Raw genomic sequence first — 24931 nt, 5'->3', positions numbered from 1 at the left:
GCCTTCAAATGAGTCTCTTGACAGCAGGGGTAGCAATTCTAGGGCAACCAGATCTAGGCATAATTAAAAGTGTTCCGCAGTTGTTGTAGACTCTGTTCCAAACATTTACAATTTGTCTAGAAGGGCCAAAGTCTTTTGCAATGTGTGCTTGGCTATCGTCTCTTTTCAAAACCGCAATCACTGTAGTGAATACTCTTTCCCTTTGTGACATACCCACTCAGCCCACAGATGTGTGACAGTATTATAACGTGGCGGGTCACTTTAATAGTAATATAAATAAATGATATCTCATTGTTTCTCAATAAACAATATCCCATGGGCGCCAGCCTTCAAGCTTATGGCTTGAAAACGATAGTTGGTAATTAATAATAATAATATGTCATGAGATTCAAAATACTCCCAGGGGTGGGGTGACGGGACACTAACCATTAAGTACACTAACTTGGAATTTAAGGATCATTAATAATTATTTCATAAGATACAAATTAAAACAGCTATTTATTAGGATGAAAACCATGACGTATCGGCGTATTAACGAAATCTGAACTTACGGAAGCAAAAGAAAAATTGAATGAAATTAACTCTAAGAAAATTAACTGTTGCACGAAGACTTGCAGTAACTTATGCCATAAGCTCACCATTTGTAGACTCTCTTGTCTTGAAGCCGATGATCGATGGATCTCTCTACCGGCTGCCTCATCTGTTGTTGGATTCCAGTCCTACTTATGCTTTTCCTGCCTTTAACACTTCCTACTGTACTCCTTACATAAAGTCATAATGAGTCCTAACTTTAAATGCAAAACCACCATGGGTTATGTTCATGGAGAGAATACACTTGTATTCTTCCGTATTACGGAACAGTAGCGTAGCTAAATTCATAATAAAAGCTCTCCTCCCCTATACTAGTCAAAACCGGTCTCCCGTTGACAACCTCTTGTCATTGAGATAACAGGTCCCAATGAGAGTCACTTTTGAGTAGAATATACTCAGATACGAAGTGAACTAAGTTAAAATCTTCTCTGATGTGCAGACGTTCAATCGTCGTAAGAGTGTCTTCCAAGAGTGTCTCTGTGTCTCAGAGTAAGAAAAAGACTGTCCTCTCCAGCTCTTGTCTTCAAAGTATATTGGTTCAAAAGTCTCTCTCCATCAGCCATATCACATGGTCCAGTAAGATTCGAGGTCTCATCCCTTCTCCTATGTATTGCTGTGAATCCATCACGTTGCTTCATTACGTTCATTCACATAGGCTGAACTTTCCCGCTGAAATAAAGCGTCAGGTAGCGAAGTTCGAAACGTGGGCGTCCATAATGTTTCAACTGTCTCTTCTTATGGTGGAGAGGGTAACGTCTCTCGTAACCTTGATGACGTACTTTTCCTGGAAATGGGCTGAAATTAGCCTGCTGACTCTGGTCACCTCACAACGGCTATTGGAAAATTTACTGCAAGCTATTAATATGAATGATGTTGAAATACTTTACCCAATATGTGGTTCGTTCAGAATACGTTATAGCCGCGATACAAAGAAATGAAATGATGTGAAATGGATGATTAAAACCCTATATATATATTAATTTAAAAATGACCTATCAGTGATTAAATATATACATCTTATCAATTAATTATATAGTTCAATAATTGAAAACAAGCAGTGATGTCGCAAACATCACATTTCCCCAACTGTTTGGGAGAAAGGAAGAACTGGAAATCAGACGTAAGTAAATCATTGTTATAAGTAAAATCGCATATGTCAAAATACTGTACTTATGGTCTCCACGTAAACAGCTGATCCAACTTTACTGCTAGGTTTGAAACATAAACAACACTGAACTCCCTACTCAGACACAAACACGTAAAATAATGAACCGGTCTTCTGTTTGTTTTGCATCATGGGTATCATTTACGCTATCTGTGATTGAAAATATGAATATAAAAATACTTATGGCCGGTACTGTATATGTACTCACGTCTGCAAGAAACAAAATAACTCTAATAAACACTCCACTCAGTACACAGGAGATTACTTTTGATTTCACAATGGTATTGCACACACCTAACTAGTCAAGAAAGGAAGAAACTGAATCAGTCCATGTGCTTCATCCCTTTCCGTGCGTAAGCCACAACATGGCTCTCTGTTGCCATGGAAATGATTGTCTCACCTCCTCACCGCACTGTACTCACAAGTGGATGACAGCTGTCACCTTTCTTCTTTCCTATTCATCATCATCATCATCATCATCATCATCGTAATCATTGTATAGTTCCAGTTTCCCAGGTACTGTTAATGAGCCTCTTCCACTTCTTCCTGTCCATATACAACTTGTCATGGAGAACATCATCCACTGTCCATCCTCTGGCAACTAGATCGACCATGATCATGTCCATCCATCGAGTTTTAGGTCTTCCTGCAGGTCTTTTCTCCTCCACCTGTCTTTCCAAATTTATTCTGGCTGTTCTTGTACGCTCCATCCTCATCACATGCCTGTACCACCATAGTCTGGATATGCCGATTCTGTCTAATGGCTTCTTTCCTCACCTCCTCATTTCTTAACTTGTCCATCCTGGTCTTCTGGATGGTGGATCTAAGAAATTTCATCTCTGATGCTTGCAGTCTTGATTAATCTCTTTTTGTGAGCGTGCGCGCTTCAATACCATAGGTCAATATTGGTATGAAATAGCTGTTAAACATAATCAGTTTGGCCGGTTTTGGAATCATGTCATCCCATAAAAGTTTTCTTACTTGTTGGTAAAATTCTGATCCCTTTTGCACTCTGTTTGTAATTTCCTTTCTGACCAAATTATTACTGGAGATACACTTCCAAGGTAAGGAAAATTATCCACACACTCTAGCTGGTGGTCTCCTACTTTTACACTTTCTGGACACCCTTCTCTGTTGACCGCCATCACCACTGTCTTGGTCTCGCTGATGTTGAGGTTATATTCCTGGAACTGGGATTTCCATACGTTGAGTCTAGTCTGTACTTCCTCTTCTGTTTCACCCCAAATCATGATATCATCAGCAAAGGCCAGTGCATTCAGTTCACCTAACTTTTCCTTGACGTTCTTCATTATATTGTCCATAACAGTGATGAACAGAAGTAGGGACAGTGCACTTCCTTGCTGAACTCCACTCTTGGTCTTAAACCATGATGATCAACCTTCCCCAATTTGTACACAGCTAGTACAGTCTTTGTACAACAACTGAATTTTCCTTACTAGTCCTTCAGGCACATTTCTTTTCCTCAGGCACTCCCAGATCTTACTTCTTGTAACACTATCATAGGCCTTTTCTATATCCAGAAATACAATGACCAGGTTCTTGCCTTTCTCCCAATACTTTTCCATCAGCATGCGGGTGCTAAAAATTAGATCCATTGTTGATCTGTTACTTTTTTTTTTTGCTATTTGTTTTACGTCGCACCGACACAGATAGATCTTACGGCGACGATGGGGCAGGAAAGGGCTAGGAGTGGGAAGGAAGCGGCCGTGGCCTTAATTAAGGTACAGCCCCAGCATTTGCCTGGTGTGAAAATGGGAAACCACGGAAAACCATTTTCAGGGCTGCCGACAGTGGGGTTCGAACCTACTATCTCCCGAATACTGGATACTGGCCGCACTTAAGCGACTGCAGCTATCGAGCTCTGTGATCTGTTACTTCTGAATCCATATTGCTCCTCCTCTAACTGTGGCTCAATGATGGTTCTCAATCTCCTCTCTATGATCTTCTCTACAATTTTTAGCCCATCAGACAGCAGTGTTATTCCTCTATAGTTGGTGGGTTTCCGTCTGCTGCCTTTCTTAAACAGGAAATTATAACACCCCTGCTTCAGTCTGCAGGTATTTTGTTGTCTGTCCATATGACATTCAGTACTCTGTGCAGGCATTGTATACCCTGGATGCCTGCTGCCTTCATTATGTATTAAAGACTTAAATACAAGTGTATAGAGGCTATGACAGCTTATGCCTACTAAACCAATATTTGCTGATAATGGTTCATCAACATTAACGATCTATCATGTGCAACAATCATGCAAGTTGGACTAGTATGACAAGTGAAGTGATTATTTTCAATGCATAATGTGGATGGTCATGTACGTATTTCTTGTCAATGACAAGAAACTTTGAATTCTTCATGCATAGTTTCAACAGTAGCCTACATGTTGGTAGAGGTAGCTGTATGGCACGGAATGTTTTACTAATAGGAGCACAGAACTCTAGTTCAAGAGGACCATTGTACTTCCTGACTGCGTGCATTCTGCCATGTTGCACTTTTTCCCTCATCTGACATTGGTGTATTTCAAGACAATATGTTGTGCAATAATGCATGTGTTACAAAAAAAATTGAGAAATATAGATCTGATTTCCAGTATATTAATGGCTTTTGACCTTACACCACATCAACCTCACAGACCACTTGTGAGACTTAATGAAAAGGCACATCAGGTATATGGATATATAACTCACATCAAAGGCACATTATTTACAATCCAACTGAATTTACCATCTGACCAGTACTGACACAAAAATAATAATTTGTATGGCCTCAATTACCATGGTGCAGGGCTTTTGAAGTGGTGCTATTTAGACAGTCTGCCTACTGATTTTGACATTTAATTGTACCGTTACCTAGCAATGAAAATGGAATTCTACTGGAATGGATATTATGGCTGAGTTAATTAACTTTTGTCAGGCAACAATGAGTGCACCACCAGAGATCTTTAACATGCCAATAACACTGACATGCAGTGGCAGCTGGTCAATATGTGCTACTGGGCTCCAGCTCATAGTTTGGAACTGTAAGGAATTATTTATATTCAGTACAATTGTCTTGGTGTCTTTTCTTTGTTTTGAGTATCCTCTTCAATCCTGGACTGAATACTTGGAAAACAAACTGTTTAAATATGTCATTTCTGAGAATATGGGTCACTAGTAAGCAAACCATGCAATAACAATTTTCTTTGTAAAGTGTCTAAAGCAGTGGTTCCCAACCTTTTCCAGCTGACGCCCCCCTTTTCAGATACGGGTGGTCATCACGCCCCCCCCCCCCCCCCTCCCCGTGATTTCTGTAACCTCTCCGATAAACTGAGCTGGAGGATATAGACCTAACCTAATGACACTACATAATGAATTATTCCGTTATTCAATTATTTACGAAAAAATGAAGTACGCGCTTTATATCTATGACATTTTAGCACAATACAAAGAACATACTTTTAAAATAAATCCTTAAATTAGTCAACAAATGTCAGTGAGAGGCTTGGCGCTGGTTTCTCTTGGTAAGATTCGGTATGTTTGGTTTGATATTTGACAGAGCACAGCGGAGATCACTTGCAGCATCAAGCCGACAGCGCTGCTTTGTTTTTATGACACTCAGCGTTGAAATATTGACTCGCATAAATATGTCGTTCAAAATGGGACAATGACACGCAATGCTTCTTTGGCTATTTCAGGATACACTGCAAGACAGTTTACCCAAACGTCGCCCAGTCCTAATATTTTGTAATCACTTTTAGCTTTGAATCACACTTCAAATCTATGGCTTCTTCTTGAAGTTGTGCTGGCAATGCTTCAATGTCAATGGCAAACAGATTTCTTGTTAACATCCAGGACCATTCATCTGACGAGATATCAGGAAAGTAGAAATTGAATTCTTGTGCCAAGGAATCCAAATGTGACTGAATTTTCACCTTAAGTTTATTACGATCACGTTCATTTTCCGGCAAAATTTCATTAAGGCGGTGAAAGGATGAGAAGTTGTTCAACTGAAGCCGGCGTTTCCATAACTGTATTATTTCCAGGAAAGCTCTGATGGCATCATAAGCAAGCATAATATTGGAGTTTTTGCCTTGGAGCTTTAAGTTCAAACTGTTCAAAGCTTCAAGAAATCGCAAAGATATGCCAATGAGATGATAAAATTGGCATCAGTAAACACTTCATACAGATCGTTCTTACCTTCACCAAGAAGAAAAATTCCAACTTCAGGCTTTAATTCAAACAGCCGAGCCAACATGTTCCCTTTTGATAGCCAGCAAACCTCTGTGTGGAAAAGTAGAGTTTTGTGGTCGGCTTGAAGGTCAACACAAAGGGCTTCAAACAATCTTGTCTGTATAGAACTTGTCTTCACAGAGTTCACAATTCTTATAGCGACTTTTAGAGTGTTATTAAAATCTTGGGGCAAGGTTTTTGCCACCAAAACCAGCCTGTGAATTATACAGTGGGTTCCCATGATGTTTGGGTTTTTATCTTTGGTCAAATTGAGAAACCTAGAACGGACCCAATCATAGCAGGTGCACCATCCGTACATGCACCCACTACATTTTCCCAGGAAAGTCCATGTTCTTGGAAAACACTATCGATGGCAGAATACACATCACAAGCTTTCGAAGTTGTTTTCAAACATTGGTAGGAGAAAATTTCTTCTCTTAAAATTCCAGTGTCGACAAATCGACAGCATACAATCAGTTGACAACAATGGGCCATATCGGTTGTTTCATCACACTGAACTGAAAACACTGGAGACGCTTTCACCTCCAAAATTTGCATTTTAATGTCTTCTGACAGTTCTTGAAGTCTTCACTTCACTGTGTTATCAAAAAGAGAAATTTTAGACAATTTCTGCCGACTCCTTCATCCAAAACTACTTTTACGGCTAATAACATACATGGCTTTACTAATGTTTCCCCAATTGTATGTGCGTTTTTGTCTTTGGCAATCTGAAGAGCTAGTTCATATGATGCTTCCACTGCTTTCTCATTTTCTTGGTTAAAAGTACCCGATGAATCTAATTTCATACGTTTTAGTGAGTTGAGTTTAGTTGCAATCTGCAGGCCTTCGGGCTGCGCAGCGGTCGCTTGGTAGGCCAAGGCCCTTCAAGGGCTGTAGTGCCATGGGGTTTGGTTTGGTTTTGGAGTTTAGTTGCAAAAAATTCTGTGGGTTTGTCGTTTAAGCCTGAATGCTTCGTGTTTAAATGTCTCTCCAAGCGCACAGCCCTCATCGCATCGTTACTCAGAACACAGTGGCAGATTACCCATTAAGGCTGTTGTATTCCGTTCCATTCAACGACTGTGAAGCCATATTGAATGTAGTCATTATTGTAAAGTCTCTTCTTCGACATCGTTATCAATTTTTAGAAAGTCACAATATTAAATAACACAATTCACACAGTCGCACTGTTACAGCGAAGCATACACAACTCTCATAATAAACAACTTGACAGACACGTCCACTGCGAAAGTATATGAGGCACAGAATCAACAGTCGAAGGGCTTGGCCACTGATGGTCTATCGGCGATGTGTTGTCATGGCCATTACTGCGCCATCTCTGATGGGACAGTTGTACTATGTAGCTCTCGCCAATTTGACTGCAAGGGAAAAATAAGAATGTGTAGGTGAGGGAACAGAGCATTCAAGGACGACCTACCCACAAAACGAGTCTATATGCCGCAGAGTGAGAGGGAAGGAGGAACTTCCACTTCATTTGTTGCTTCTGAAACTCCGATATTCTTTGTTCTTCAGAGTTAATGTCGATTCCTGACTGTAGTAACTTATTGCCAGTTAAGATCTTTGGTGAGAAAATGTCACTGTTTCATTAATTGCTGTGATTAAACATTAATTAGTTGTAGTCCAAAATACCAGTAGGCCTACATAAAATTTCACGCTAGCCGTGAAAGCCTAACATGTTATATTAAATACATTTATTATAATTTAGCCCACTATTATTACCTTATCTCCTGTTGTTCTCGCCACTAGATCAATTTGATATAATATCGACATTTATACAAGTACCTCCTTCATATAATATACGTTTTGTTTATGAGAAAAACCTTGTACAGTATGTAACAATAATACTGGAAAATGAAAGCAACTACTACATCGTTGATGAGTAGAAACATGTCGCGTATGTTCATCGTTTTACTTTCACGCAAGTAAGTCCACAAAGTGTGCAATTATACGTGCGTTGAGTGGTCTTGTTCCCGCACCTGCTCTCAGGCTTCATTTTGCTCCTCACAACGCAGCAAATTCCTTATTTTACCTCCAACCTCGCGGCTCCGCAGAGGTTTGTGCCGACAGTTGGCAATTACCAGTGCTTTTGAACGACTGACTTGGCGCGACAATCGCTTAGAGAAATTCGAAAAATGTTTATTACACAAAATTTTAATTTTCAAGTTTAAAAAATTAATTCGGAAATCACTTCACGCCCCCCCTGATAAAGCCCCACGCCCCCCTAGGGGGGCGCGCCCCCCAGGTTGGGAACCCCTGGTCTAAAGGGTGTAACAGAAGGGCTTTGTATGTGGACCATAGGTCTTTGTTAACATATTATGGATTACACTTTTCTTGATTTAGCAGTTGGGTTTTTTTAAACAATAAGTGTTTTCATTCCATTTAGGTACTTCTATTACTTAAAATAACCAAAACCTATTTTAAAACTAAATATGTACATTATTTGACAATTTATCACTAATGTGATTCACTGTAGGCCTATACAAGCCATTTACTCATTGCTTGGTATGATCATGCCAGAAGCAGTTGTTTTTTACTATGCAAACATACATACTACGTTTTGTACAGAGTACCTTGGTTTTGGAAAGGCATCCAGACCTTCTGCATTTTGTGGCATTCTTTGCATCAACAAATTTTGGTAAGTGCCCTATATTGTTAAATTGACCCTGAACTCTTCGTACTTTCACCATATCCTGTTCGTCCGTCGGAACGTAGAGGTTAACAACAACATTATGTTTGCGATAGATTGCCCACACTTACGCCTTGCCTTTGAGCCCAGACAATGCTACCCTCTAGCGGCAGAATTGCTTACCACTTACAATACCAGGGTAGCAGGAGGCATCAAGCAGTACTACCCTCTTGAGGGAGGGAAGGTAACTACAGACAGGATCAGTGAAAGTTGATCACAGTTTATGGGTATGTAACCAACCAATGCTTATTAAAATAGCCATCTACCTTTTGCGTCAACAATAAGGAATTTATAGGCGAGTCAAAGAATCTTGGACTTACCTAAAGGTTACCCCACATTAGAATGTAATTTATGCTGGTAATAGGGGAGGTCTTAATGATTCAGTTGGCAATGCTTTCAGTTGCATTTTGCATGTTTGATCTTGCAGTTATATTACTGGTGTGTATTTTTCTTTCATTGTGTTAGTGCTAAAGTTCATGTGGAGATTTATTTACCCATTGCAGTGTATATAAAATGAAATTGTGTTCTTAGTGAGGATCTATATTCCCACGATTCTATCTGCACTGACGTAAGTTGGGAAGTGAGTCTACAGCATGAACAGTGTGGTCAGTTCGACGAAGGAACCATTTTCTTGGAGAACATTAGAAGAAAAAGTGAACATAAAAACTATAGATCATCACACTCCAGTCCCAAATTTAACCCAAATGGTTTTGAGAGGGAAAAAATTCAGTTATATCAGGCATTTCAACTGTAAAGTTTACAATAATAACAGTTGGATATGTTGCTGTGATGTAAGAAATGCTTTGTTTTGTTTTCCTTGCATCTTTTTTGGAAATAATAATAACTGGAGTACAAAAGGTGTGAAGGACCTGGGGCATTTAAACAAGTATATGAAGAAGCATTTGTTGAACAGAAAACACATCAATAATGTAGTGGGCCTGAGTGCTGTAGGAAATGTGAACATTGCAACAACTTAGCAGAGTACATCATGATGCTTTGTGGAGACATAATGCAGAAATAGAGAAGAACAGGTATAGTTTGTCTAAAATCATTTATTGTATAATATTCTGTGGGGCATTTGAACTAGCTTTACATGGTCATAATGAGTCTTCAGTATCTGAAAATCCAGGAGTCACACGTGGAATCCAATAAGGTATTTAAGGGCACATCAAAAACCATCCAAAATGAACTGCTAGACTGTATGCTGGAAGTCTGCCGTGAACATATACTGGAGAAAGTACATAACAATAAATACACCACTATCATGGTAGATGAAACTACTGACATCTCTGAAGAGCTACAGTTGGCAATTGTGTTCAGACACACATTAAATGGCCAACCACTTGAAAAAATACGGGGATTGTTTAATCCGGATGGACAAACTGCAGATGCAACACACGAGTGCATACTGCAGCGGGTCAGTAGTATTTTTCGGGTTAATCCAGAGGAAATTGTCGCTCAAACTTATGATGGAGCATCTGTGATGAGTGGTGAAAGAGGTAGAGCTCAAATGAAGATCAAAGCTCACTATCCCCTAGCCAATTACATTCACTGCTAAGTCCATCACCTCAATTTCATATCAGAACACACAGACTCTCAAAATCAAGCTGCATGCGTATATATTTCTGCAGCCTATCTGCATCCTTTTTCAGGTCTCCTCAACGTCTGGCAGCTTTAGAAAAAGTGGTAGCACAATGAATTCCAGGATGTTCAGCAACAAGATAGAACTTCAAGTCTAGAACTGTCGATGTCAAGTATGAAAACAAAGATGCTTTGTTGCAATGCTTTCTGGACCTGGAAAAGTTGAAATCTATACAAACAGTTCAAGAAGCAAGTGGACTCAGACACAATTTGGAGGACGAAGAGTTCTTATTTTGGTTGTCCTTCTTTCACAGAATGCCTAATGTGGATATTTTGTACTCCCAGCTACAAGCAAGGTTGACAGATGCAATCAAAATAGGAATTGCTGTTGGAATTTTTAAAAATGACTGTTACTTCAGTCAGGGATTCTATCGATAAAATAACAAATGAAGTTTCTTCAGAGATGCCACAAAGCAAGAGACACAGAACACAATCCTACAGGACAGCTAATGTTAAGGATGTTTGTGATTGAATCACTGAGGAGTCTGTTTCTTATTTAGAGGTTGCAAATTTATTAGATTCGATGAATCTTAGTGAATACTCAATACATTTTCCTGCAAAAGGAGTTAACACCATGTGTGACATATATAGACTCCCAGACAAGAACAGACTAATGACTGAGCTTAGCATTCTGTATGAAAGAAATGACTTCAGAGAAAATGACGGTGCAGTCATGCTGCGGTATGCTGTCAATCGAGAATATTTTCATATTTCATGCACTGGTAAAAATTTTCAAAACATGATGAAATAAATTTAATTTCCTTAAATTTACATTAAATCTCCAACATCGATACATATAAAATAACTAATTACATAAAATCTGTATGTGTTATGGTTAACGGGTGGTATTTTCAAAATCAGCACATCGTTTTGTATATGAACAACTTATTTTCATCAAAAACCGGGAAATCATTGCAGGCTAGTGTAATCTATGAATAGTATTTTAAGCATGATGTATTCGACAAATTTGGCCAATGGGTAATTTGATCGACAGATTAGCATGGCCTTGATCTTCTGACCCTGGCAGTATTATTATTATTATTATTATTATTATTATTATTATTATTATTATTATTATTATTATTATGAGGTGTAAGGTAGTCTTGTCATTTTCATGCCTTTCAAGGCCCTTTCCTTATACAGTATCATACAAGTTTCAAGTTGGAACATGATTATTATCTTATTGTTTTGCATTACAAACAACAATCACCTCCACCACAGTTGATCCAAATTCAATCGGACCACGAACCTACTAGGCTGGCGTGGCAGGGGGAGAGGTGATACTTCCACGTGGCACATGCCAGGTGGCGGATAAGGAGGTCCTAACCGGCTTGCCGCCGGACTTGAGCGAAATAAAATAGCTCTCGTGCACCAAACACACAACCTCTTGTGGGAGGGGGATGCAGACAAAGAATACACCCACGGTATCCCCTGCCTGTCATAAGAGGTGACTAAAAGGAGCGACCAAGGGATGATCAATTAGAACCATGAGACTACTTGTAATTAGTACCATCACTCAGGGAACACCATAGGTCGCTTTTACTTGCGCGTAGTACCACTATGTTAGGTACACAATAGGTTTGTAATTAGTAGCGACAGTGTGTGCTTCCGGCTGGGTTTTACAGTACCTGTGATTAGTACCACTGTATGAGCACCACCATGGGTGAGTGACACTGGTTCTGCCTTGCCTATGGTTAGTACCCACTATGTGAGGAACACCACGGGATAGTACGAGTCACTGTGGTTAGTACACTTATGTGAGGAACACCATAGGTTTGCATTGCCTGTAAGAGTCACTGTGGTTAGTACACTTATGTGAGGAACACCATAGGTTTGCGTTGCCTGTAAATGGCACCACAATGTGAGAAATACTATAGGTTTGCGTTACATGTGTGCTTTACATTACCTGTGAGTAGTATCATAACGTGTGGAACACCGTGAGCCTATGCTACTTTTCATTAGTACCGCAACATTGACAAATACCATGGTTCTACTTGACTAGCGGTAAGTACCATTATGAGGGGCCAATGACCTGGATTTTGGACCCCTTCAGACTAAAAGCATCATTGATTCAGTACTGTGCTTTAGAAGCAGTCCCTTGGTCAGTAATACTATTGTTTAACACTCGTTTCTGGGAATGTGGGGCATTGCGAGTCAGATCCACTGATTGTTTCAAATTCGTATCCATCCATTCATTCTTCGTCCTCACGTTTAAAATTCTGGTCAGTGGAGGATTTCAGACGTTTAAATTGTCATTACATTTCCTCTCATTTCGTTACCATTAAGGGTGGATGACCTAGATGTTAGGCTCCTTTAAACAACAAGCATCATCATCATCATCATCATCATCATCATCATCATCATCATCATCATCATCATCATTATCAATTCAATCGGAAATAAAAAGAACCATACAGGTTACTGCCAGCCCTGTGATGTAGGGGCAGCATGCCTGCCTCATACCCAGAGGACACAGGTTTGGTTCCCAGCCTGTCCAGGAATTTTAATTCTAGACTGAGGGCTGGAATAAGGTTCGTTCAGCCTCTTGAGACCAACTGAGGACCTATCTGATACAACAGGCAATAGACTCGGCCAAGAAAGTAGAGCAATATGACTGAGGATGTCATCGCGCAGGTAACGCATCACTCCAGAATCTGCTGGTTATCTGGCTGGGCAGCAGTTGTCTTGGCAGGTCAATGTTCTAATAGCCTGTTGAGCCATGAGTTTGAGAGTTTGTATTCATATTACTGCTGTATATCATACAGAGAGTGATTAATGATTTATGAGCCAGTAACTTAATCTCATTTTTACAATACATACTGTACCAGGAAAAGTTGCATGAGACTTAACTAATGGGTGTTCGGTTCTTAGGAGCAGGTACAGAAAATGGTATTCACAGTGCAAAATAATAGATGATACTTTAAAATTTTAAGTTTATTCAACTTGTAGATAGCATGAATAATTCCTCTGTTATTCAAATTAGAAAATAGAAAATCAAATTTAAATATCTTCTGTCGAATTTAATGTTACCTGGCTCTGGGAATATCATGAATTTTCAATGAATGTTTGTAATAAATGAAATTCAAAATTAATAATTCCTTTCATCAAGTTCATAGAGTTTGTCTTAATAAATAACGCAAAATATTATGCAAAAATAAATATCACTTCACTCTGAGAATGAATAATCCTATACGTGCAATTGCCATGCATGTGGGCCATTCAGATCTCACAGTGGCCTGATGTTGGACTGAAAGGGTACATGACGGCACCCAATCATGTTGTGCAGGTTCGCGTCGACCAAGAAACACCACCCCGAGTAAGGACCGTTGTGTGGTGTGCCAAGCAATGTGGACTCACAACTTCGGCACCTGCCATCCATGAACATGTACAGTACTGAAGACTCTACAACATCCTGTGAGTTGCCTGTCAGTTGCCATTGACACCAGAACACCAACGCCTGCATTTGGAGTGGTGTCTTGTCTGGGAGGCATGGACAGAGGACGGCTGGCATCTATCATGTTCAGTGATTAGTCCCGCTTCTCCATAACCTCCGATGACCATTGTGTGCAGGTTTGGTGGCGTCGAGAGCAGAGGGTAGATCCTGCCCATATTGTGGAAAGACACAGAGGCATTATCCCTGGCATTATGGTGTGGGGAGTCATAGGAAATGCATCCAGGTCACCTCTAATAGTGCTTAGGCAGACTTTGACACCACAGTGATACGTCGCAGGCATTCTGGATCCACACGTCCTACCCCTTGTGGCACAGCACCCTGGGACAGTGTTCCAACAAGATAATACACATACATACACAGCACATGTGTCTATGGACTGCCTAGAGCATGTTGAGGTCCTCCCATAGCCAGCAAGATCCCCAGACCTCTCCATCATTGAATACGTGTGGGACGACATTGGAAGGAGACTCAGTCCCAGTATGAACCTGCTGAATCTGGAGGGACAGCTGCAACAACTGTGGACGATCTTGCCTCAGGAGGGGATCCAAAGGCTCTTTGACACCATTCCAAACTGCATAAGGGCATGAATACATGCATAAAGGCCGGAGGGGGGTGGGATGGGGGTGGGGGGGGGCACCCTACTGACCTGGCACCAACATTCCACCTGTAACTGCCAATGGCCTTGTCTCTTTCATCCCATAATCTAATCAGTTCAATAAAGGCACATGGTCTTTCAGCATATGTAGTTTCATTCACTTAACTTCATTTTGTCAGGCAGTGTATGTTGAAATGATTTCAAGCTCTTGGCTGTAACACGAGTTAAAAACTCCATTTCTTGAACAATCATCTGGACTATTTCCCTGACAATTTGGGAGCCCAAAGTGTTGAGCAGGGTGAAAGATTCTACCAACAAATAAAGGAAATGGAAAGAAGATACCACGGATGGTGGAACGTAGTGATGTTGGCTGACTACTTCTGGTGCTTGGAAAGGGAAACTACGTAATACGGCTGTAAAGGTCAGTCAACACAACCCTCCTTCCACACAAAGAAAAATATTTTTTCTTCAAGTGGTGCTTTGTAAAGGTACATAGATAGTCTGTTTTATGTTGTACAAGGTTTTTCTTCTATTTTACAGTGCAATTTATTAGGTAAAAACCTCACTTTTATGACATTAGTTTTGTATACTGTAAGAATACTGGACTCCAGCACTGTACTCAGTGTGTTAAAATTATTTACAGTCAGCTATTAAATCTTTTTCTTTTCAGACCCTTTAAGAGGTAACAGTAAATAAAAATTCTTTCAAGGTCGACCTATTCAATACAATGACATTTTATTGTTATTGAATCAAATGTCAAATGGTACTAGTTTTGGCATCTATGTGCCATCATCAGCCTTAAGTACAAATTAAACAATTATATACATATGCCTAAAACATCTAAAATACATTTTAACACATTCTAAAATATGTTTCTGTAATGATGAAACAAGTTAAAATTATGTTACAATTGATTGCTGTAATGTAAAATTCTTAAAATTCCGGCAATTCATTATATAGTCCAGTCTGTGTACATCTGGGATAAGTGAATTTGTGCTGTTTTTTGCTGTCTCTATGGGTGACACATTCACTTGATACTAGGTGGTTCCAGAGAAGTTTAATTTGACCATGTAAGATCGTGATATAAATAGAGATGAATTCCCACTTCAATTTAAACCTTGAACAGCATGTAGAACGTGTTTGTTACACAGACGGAGCTGGATGATGTGTGTCCTTTAACCTTTAAGAGGTGTCAAAATTTAGTGAAATGTGATCAAAATCATGCTATGAACAGAAATGATGAGGCTACTGTAAAATATCCTTACATTATATGGAAAAGCGGAAAGCAGATTTGAAGTCAGCACACTTAAGTAATGTAAGATCACCTCTTAAACCTTGTAACAGATGAAAAAAATATTATTTTGCAAACTACTGTTACAGGCCTAATCACCAGATTACCAATGCTCTTTTTTCAAAAAATACACTCAAAACAATTTGAAGCATTCTATTTCTTTAATGTAACAACATACATAATATATACATCTCCATTATAGACCGTTATGCCTTTAGTGTTCTGTCTGCAAGCCTCTGTAAATTTACTAAATATCACTACAATCTTTCTATTTGTAACTAGCTCTGCGGACTCATTTAGTTCTATACCTCTTAAATCATTAGAAACTGAGTCTAACCATCATTGTCTTGGTCTCCCTCTACTTCTCTTACTCTCCATGGCTGAGATCACTATTCTCCTAGGTAACCTATCCTCCTCCATTCAACTCTCATGACCCCACCACCTAAGCTGGATTATGTGTACAGCTCATCAATCAAATTCATTCCTTACTTAGCCTGTATTTCCTCACTTTGAGTACCCTCCTGCCATTGTGTCCACCTGTTTGTACCAGCGATCATTCTCGCTACTTTCATGTGTTACTTCTAACTTATGAATAAGATATCCTAAGTCCACTCAACTTTCATTCTCGTAAAACAAAGTTGGTCTGAAACAAACCGGTGTAAAGATAGTTTCGTTCAGGAGCTCAATTTTTTCTTACAGAATACTGTTGATCTCAACTGCGAGCTCACTGCATTAGCTTTGCTGCACCTTGACTCAATCTCACTTACTATACTACCACCCTGGGAGAATATACATCCTAAATACTTGAATAATAAATAATAATAATGTTATTTGTTTTACGTCCCACTAACTACTTTTACGGTCTTCGGAGACGCCGAGGTGCCGGAATTTAGTCCCGCAGGAGTTCTTTTACGTGCCAGTAAATCTACCGACACGAGGCTGTCGTATTTGAGCACCTTCAAATACCACCGGACTGAGCCAGGATCGAACCTAAATACTTGAAATGGTCTACCTGTTCCAGCTCTGTATCCCCAGTCTGACATTCAATTCTCTTAGGTTTCTTCCCTACTGAAATGCTAATTTTCATATCATCTCATTGTACCTATTTTCAAATTCAAGATATTAGATAGCAGGCTTTCAGCACAATCTGCCATTAAGACCAAGTTGTGGGTACAGCCCAAAATGCTTACTACATTTCCACGTAACTCAATCCCTTACTCCCACTTTATACCTTTCAGTAGATGATCCATGTAAACTTTGAATAACAAAGGTGAAAGGTGTGTCTAACCCCTGTAAGTATCTTGAACAAAAAACTCATTCTACTGTCAATTCTCACTGCAGCCCAACTGCCAACATAAATGCCTTTGATTGCTTTTAATAATCTACACTAAATCCCATTATCCCCCAGTATGGTTAACATCTTTCCCTCGGTACTCTGTCATATGCTTTCTCTAGGTCTACGAAACATAAACGTAACTGTTTATTCCTCTCACAGCATTTTTCAATTACCTAGCGCATACTGGAAATCTGATCCTGACAGCCTCTCTGTGCTCTGAAACCATACTGGTTTTTATCCAACTTACTCTCCACCAATGATCACACCCTCCCTTCCAAAATGCCAATGAACACCTTACCTAGTTTATCAATCAATGAAATACCTCAATAGTTGTTGCTATCTTTCCTGTTTCCTTGCTTGCTTTCGTCCAATCAGAAGGTACTTTGTTAACATTCCATCCCTGCCTTCCCACTATATTTCATCATTTTAGGTCTTTTTTTTTTTTTGCTAGGGGCTTTACGTCACACCGACACAGATAGGTCTTATGGCGACGATGGGATAGGAAAGGCCTAGGAGTTGGAAGGAAGCGACCGTGGCCTTAATTAAGGTACAGCCCCAGCATTTGCCTGGTGTGAAAATGGAAAACCACGGAAAACCATCTTCAGGGCTGCCGATAGTGGGATTCGAACCTACTATCTCCCGGATGCAACATTTTAGGTCTAATTTCATCTATCCCTGTTGCTTTATGACAAAGGAATTTATTTACCTTCCTTTCCACTAACTCAAGCATAATTTCACTGACATTATTGTCCTCCTCTACACGAGCTTGGTTGTTCATGACATCAACAGAAAGATTTCCTTTTACACCAAGAAGATTTTAAATTTAATTTTTAAAACTATCTGTACAATAGCAGTCATCTATGCCTCCTTCATAAGTAGATTAAAAACACACAATGACTTCAATGCAAGTTTTTTGTGCTTAAAAATTTATCTACTTATGTTACGCAGATCTTTTAAGGAACTTCAAAAAGAAATCATCTACCTTTCAGAAAGGATTCTAGAAAAGTTTCTTAATAAGGTCAAGTTTCTCAAAACATTCTGAGGAAAACATCAAATGAATACCTGTTGTTCTCGGGGAGGTGTTGTTAGCACATCTCCAAGCCTTTTGACAAGCCAGCTAGGGTTCTTTCCAACAGATTCAACAGACTCCCATGATTGGAGCAGATATTGACGTTGAGAACGTGGACAGCTGGATCTTTGTCGGATGATTTTTTCTAGGTGATGCATCTTTCTCTTGTGATAGTTGTCTGGCATGTCAACATCAAAACTTTCATCTTCACCAGATGATCCATTCTGTAATGACCCTTCCCTTGTACAACATGTTTATTATGTAAACCACTCATTCATCATCCCTCATTAACATAAAAGAAACTGATCAGTACAAAGATCATTCAAAATATCTTTTCTTAAGTAATATAATATGAAGAACATACAAAATGATCGGTTAAGTTACACTTCAGGATAAAGATTAAGTGATCTCTTTTCTGTACATGGAGAAAATGGAGGATATTACAAAGTGATAAAATAGACAATATGTGATGGGATCGTTGGAAAGAAGACACTAAACTACTTACAGATCATCTTATACACTGCCCAAAAAAAAAAAAAAAAAAAAAAAAAGTCATTTTCTGATATGCTCAAGCCTCCATGATATGCATGCATACTGAAATGAAAAAGGACACACAATGAAAAGAAACCTTCTACTTTGCAGCAATTAAAAACTGAAATGAACGCTTTCTTTGGACACTTCAAACACGATATCATAGCACATATCGTAAATAAAGTGGTCCCTAGTCATACACCAAAACGGCTACATAGCAATCAAGTGTGTTAATAAGGAGTATTGCCACCCCTTACATGGATATCATCTTCACAACTCCTTGTCATGCTTCTGACAAGGCACCATACGTTCAGTTGTGGCAGACATACCCCCTCTTCTAAAAGGACATCTTGAAGGCTAGTAGAGTTCGGCGTGTGGATTTCTCCTCGGATGCATTGCTCCAGTTGGTCCAAACTTGTGTGATTGGATTGAAGTCAGAACTTCTAGATGGCCACTCCACATGATGCTCTTGCAGAAATTTCCAAACGATGTTGGAATCATGCACTCTAGCCAGAGCATGGGCCTTATGGACCCGGGACCAGGGCGGCAAATTTATGGGACAGTAAAAATGGAAAGGTCTGAAAATTAGTTTTTAGAATATGTGCACTTTCATAGTATTCAAAAGTGAATGCTCCCAACATGACTAACGGAAAGCTGTCAGTAATAATATTATAAATACCACCACATTGTTGAAACAAAGCCCTCTCTGTTCTGCGTATGGGCATCAAGATTAATTTGGGCTGCAACATAGTCAAGCAGGCAGCAAATCCACACTACCTACAGACAACCACATGGTGCTGAGTGAACTGAGAAGGCCGTCAATTTCCCCTAATACCAAGAGTTCCGGAGGAGTCCGTGAAACTAAAAGCCATTTTTATTCATTTTGTGAGAGTTTTATTAAGTGTTTTTTGTGTTATGTATGCAACATGGATGGTTGAAAATGATTACGGTAAGTGGCAAAAATTATCACAGATTATCAGAAGAGAAGAGGAGGGAAAGTGAATTGTTCTCCCAAACACCAAAATTAGACTTGTTTTTCCACAGGATCTAAACTATAAGTTAAACAACTTCCTCTCATACAATGACAAAAATAAAAATGATGGTACTGGCAGAGAAAACTTTGATGAGTGTATGAACAGTTTTAGTTGCGCTTCCATTGGCCTGCTGTTGGAACTGTAAGTAAAAATTGTGAAGACGGTCTAGCACCATGAGAAGATATGTTTAAACCAAACAATTCCCTTATGAATAATGTTACTAGAGACTGCTATGCTAAAAGTGGAGTGAAACAGAATAAGGACAATTTCTATACTTCTATGCCGATGTATACAGATAATTAGAGATTTCTGACAAAAGTGCTGTTTGAAAGAAAGCTTTTAATTGGAGACATTATGAAACATGAATATCTGGTTTATTCCTGCAGCCAACAATCTGTTTTTGTGCTCCTTGTAAACTTTTTTGGAGGAACATCCCAATTTGCAACAACTGGCTTCATTGTTTATAAGCACAGAAATCAGTGGTTAACGGAACACGAGAATTTCCACTCTCATCGTGATTACATGTTAATATTTAAAAGACAGGGTAGTGAACTGTGCAGTGCTGACAGCTGTATTATTTAATGGTATTAATATTTGATATTTTACCTTGCAGACATTCTACAAAATTGTTTTGTTCTATGTATAAAAATAATAGTAATTGAAATTTTATCTTATTAACTTTCTTTGTAGAGAACATCATCAGCTTAAAGCTCAATTATTGTTAAAATTGAAATCATGAAAAGCCTCACATCAATAATTATTTCAATAATAGTTGATATAGTGTCAATCCTTAGACATAACTCAAACTTCAATTCTCTCATTTACATATCATGAGCATGTGATATGAACTTTACCCTATTTCACTAAGTACCTGTGCAAGTTTTAAATTAAGTGTATAATCCTGAACAAGAGAACTTCCTTCATATTACACATTACAACATAAACCACCTATGAAATTTAACATCTCTAATCTTGCAAGATGGCACTTTAACACAATACAAATCTGTGAATGAATTTTATATATTTAATATATGAATAAACGTCCAATTTTAGGATATTTCACTTTTTACATATTTTGCCAATAATGGTACACTGATTTCAATTTTAACAATAACTGAGCTTTAAGCTGATGATGTTCTCTATAAAGAATGAAACATGTACTTATATAAAATAAACATTGTAAACTTGTATTGTATAGGTGGGACTTTTCTATAATTTAACAAGCCCATTAAGGTTGACAATACGGACCAAATATGAAGTGTATAACTTGTAATTCATCTGCACAATCAGCCATGAATTGTAAACACTATACTCCATACTGACCCCCCCCCCCTCTCTGAACTCGTACCTTCCAACCGACACTGATGTCTCCCATATATGCAGAAGACAGAGGAGTCTTCTGTTCTGTAAACAGGACATATTGTTGCCATGAAAGTCCAACTCCCATCCCAGTATGAATTCATACAAAGTAGTTGGGAACATCTACAAATGTGACCAAATTTCTCTTTTGAGCAGTGTATGTAATAATTTAACAGCATAATGGCAGCAGAGGTGGATTTATAATATACGCACACCAGGCATGTGCCACGGACAGTGGCATTCGGGGACGATGGACAATAAACTTTGGCTTATAGTATCCTTTGTTAATACCTACTATATTTTTGTATGCTCTGAATAATTACAATTAGAAGTTATTAACAAACTTTTTTGCTAATTATTCTTATAATAACATAACACATGTGTGATCATACATTTGTAACAGCCAATACTTGTCAATCTCCATATTTTTGATTTGTTTCCCAATATATCACTACTGGCTAATGGTATGTTGAAGCCCCCTTCCTAGTTAACCAAAATATCTAAAGAGGAGTGACTTATCTGACATATGCAGGTTATACATTTTCTTGGAAATTTCGGAGACCCTGACTATGATAAAAGCATTGTTCCATCATAAATAAATAACCCCCTGTATCATTTGGGAGTTAAGGGCTGCCACCCCATGTTTTTATTTAACAAAGCAAAAGGGCATAACTAGGTAGTCAGTAGATTTTTGTTTGTGACACTACATTTTAATAAAATTGGCATCTGCATATTGTATTCTTGCAAAAACCATACATTCTTCTTCTTCTTCTTCTTCTTCTTCTTATTATTATTATTATTATTATTATTATTGTGTGATTTGTGAATGTGATCTAAAGGTGAATTACCTTTCCAATAATCATGTAACTACGGTGTATGTAATAATGAGTGATTAATAAAATATGTTCCAAGCTGTCAGTGGAGAGATTGCGTGGAATGACATTAATAGACGAATAACTTTCAGTGGTGTCTTTAATAGTAGGATGGATCACAATATGGAGATAAGGTTGGAATTCAAGACGACAAATTGGGGTTAATGTTCGTTTATAAGAAGGGGAGTTAGGGATTGGAATAACTCAGCAACGGAGATGTTCAATAAATTTCCAATTTCTTTGAAATCATTTAAGAAATGGCTAGGGAAACAACTAATAGGGAATCTGCTACCTGGGTAACTGCCTTAAATGCAGATCAGTAGTGATTGATACCCAACTTAAGTGGGATTGCATTTTGTAAACTCACAAACAAAAACCGAAATTGAGATATGATTGACAATATTGCTAGCATTGAAATAAGATTAAAACTTCTATGAATGGCAAGTTCATTTTCATCTTTAAGAATTATCAGTTTCTGACTTACTCTGGTTTTGTATAATGTTAAATATTACTTGTACCATATACCATATTCCGTTGTTTTTTCTGTTTATCCCAGGTATTTCTGGGGTCGTTGAAGCCACCCAGTCTCATTTCGGTTTTGGCTTGCGGTTTAAGGCTGGATGCCCTTCCTGATATAAAGTGATTTGAGAGGAAAATCTCAATTCAGGATTGATCAGGATTTGAACCTCAGCCTTCCAGGTGGGAAGCCAGCAGCTAAGCCACTGAGCTAGTTATTCATAGTAACTGATAATTGTTGCTTTTGGGAGGGTGCATGTTGTAATTGTGTTTAGGGGTAGAGAAATGTTAAATCCACCACTGGATGACAGAAGACATTAACCTTTAGAATGCCAGACAAGGATATATCATTGTTTGGTACTTATGCGTAAAGTGCCAGCAACAATATATCGTTGTTCGAAAAGTGTGCCTTAATATCTGCATTTAGCACGTTCATGAACGGCAGATGGCAATATCTTAAGTTTTCTTTCCTTTGAGTAAAGAAGGTAGTTTCTAATTTTATCACTACACACCTCATTTGTTTATTTATTTATGCACATTGGATTTCTGAATTCTGTGTGTTTCTCTGGTCATGTGACGATTGCTAGTTTCATAACAGTAATTAACTACTGAACTACCAAACAGATACTTTTCAAATTTTCTGTGTTTATTCACTTGGATGGCTGCATTGCAGAGGGATTACCATATTGTATCTGTAATTTTAATTTTTAATTTTTTAAATGGTATTTTTGAAAATTTGATTATTTGTTTGTTTGTTTTCAAAGTGTTCAGAAAATATGTTTAAAATACATTTGAATATTAATGGTATTGTAATCATTATCAATAGTATGTACATACCATCCTCAACACTTCCTGCAAGTTTAGAGTCAAAATATTCAAAATTGTAAATTATGTGGCACTTTAAATAGGGACTTGCAAAATGCTACTAATCAGCCTGGCATTCTTGGCACATTCTCAGCATGAGAGCATGGCATTAAGAAGGCTAACATAAAATATCAGCAGTCAAAATTGTACAGTATGTATGAACCTCTCTACTAGTTATTAACTGTTACTTACTAATAGTCTACCACTAGTATATTCACACTTTTTCATCTGGTTGCATGTAGGTATCAATGAAGCCTATGATCCATGTGTAAGGATGCAGGAAAATTCCAAAAGTGAAGGAATTTAGGTACTAGAGGAAATCTCCTTCACGGATTAGATGTCGTTCTATTCTCACAACATCTTAAATATTGACTCCATACCTCAGACAACTCAATCATCATTAGGAAAAGCCATTGCATTTAGAGAGAGTTTAGTGCATGGCTACCAATTCCATGAAAACATGTTATGGAACCCTTTCTTCTCTAAATGTTAAATATTGTTATGTGCCAGCCCCGTGGTAGCTCCTTTCGGTACTTCCAGGAAGGGGCTGGTGACTCACATGACCTGGAATCTCCGAGCTGGCCTGTGGGATGGGGCCGGCCTTTCTGTGCATTGTTCTCGGCGGCCGACTTACCTGCGAGTTCCTTGGAGATTCAATAGGAATGTTCTGCCTGCAGCGATATCGTGAAATTTCTGGATCAAATCATGCGAGCTATAAAAAGGGAGCCTAGCCACGAACAGTCGGTCAGAGTTGGACTCCGTGGGTGAGTCAGTGTGAGACTCAGCGAGTTGGGGTTCAGTGGCTGGGCTGAGGGCGACAGAGGCGTTGGCTGTCACCAGTGTCCCACCGAGGTCTGAACTAGGAGCGGTTGTTCTAGTTTCGGAGAGACCAGCGAGTGTGTAACTGGGGGCAACAGAACAGTAGGCTGTATTCTGTGTTCGTGTAATTCTGTGGACTGAGAATTGCCATGAGCCAGCGAGGAAACACGCTATCGTGAGTGCGAGGATAAATGGACATGTGTTCATGTTCACAGTTGTGAGTACCGTCCTGCTGTTGAATACTGTTGAGCTGTTCAATTGTTCACTGCATGGGACTGTGCGAAGTACTGGACTATCATTGCAGTCGAACAGACAAACAGTCTTTGTGTGTTGTATAGCCAGGGGCACTGTGTTCAAATTCAGCTGTCTATGCACAGAGGCTGTAGGAGGTGACTGGACTTGGGAGAAAGTAAAGTAAGGATTAGTGTCCCAGGTAAAGGAATGGGTTGGACCCTTGCTGCGCCATAAGGTAGAGAGAGTTGTAAATAGACTTGTAATTAGTGTGGCCATCCATAACTGGTTAGAATTGTTTGTGTTTACTGTAAATATGGGTGTGTGCATTTATTAGGCCATCCTCAAATAAATTAGAGTAATCAAACAGATGGAGTTTTATTTGTAACAATATTATTGCTCAGACATCCCTGTCCTTTCATTGGAGACTTATTTCTTCATAAATATCTTGCATGTAGCTACTGACGGTAGAGATTATTTAGGTTATTTTAAAAATGTATGCCAGGAGAAGGTGTTTGCTATGCTTCATCCTCTGATGAAAAGAAGGGGGAAAAATAAAAGATGTTTTACCACTGGACTTATGGCAGTTACTAATCCCAGACTTAAATCCTTCTCATCCTCGGCTGTATGTAT

At 38.8% G+C, this 24931-nt stretch overlaps 1 protein-coding gene across 1 annotated transcript in view; it reads right to left on the bottom strand.

Moving 5' to 3' along the window:
• LOC136863059 (uncharacterized) overlaps positions 1-24931 on the bottom strand; it is a 303511-nt gene that overhangs the window by 167938 nt on the left and 110642 nt on the right. The window contains exon 4 of the mRNA XM_067139388.2: positions 18066-18296. Coding sequence (XP_066995489.2) covers positions 18066-18296 — 231 coding nt within the window. The remainder of the gene's footprint in view (positions 1-18065; positions 18297-24931) is intronic.

Source organism: Anabrus simplex, chromosome 2, assembly GCF_040414725.1.
Source record: "Anabrus simplex isolate iqAnaSimp1 chromosome 2, ASM4041472v1, whole genome shotgun sequence".
In the NCBI taxonomy this organism is placed as follows: domain Eukaryota; kingdom Metazoa; phylum Arthropoda; class Insecta; order Orthoptera; family Tettigoniidae; genus Anabrus; species Anabrus simplex.
Note: the sequence above shows the minus strand (reverse complement) of the source record. Positions and strands in the feature narration are given on the sequence as shown.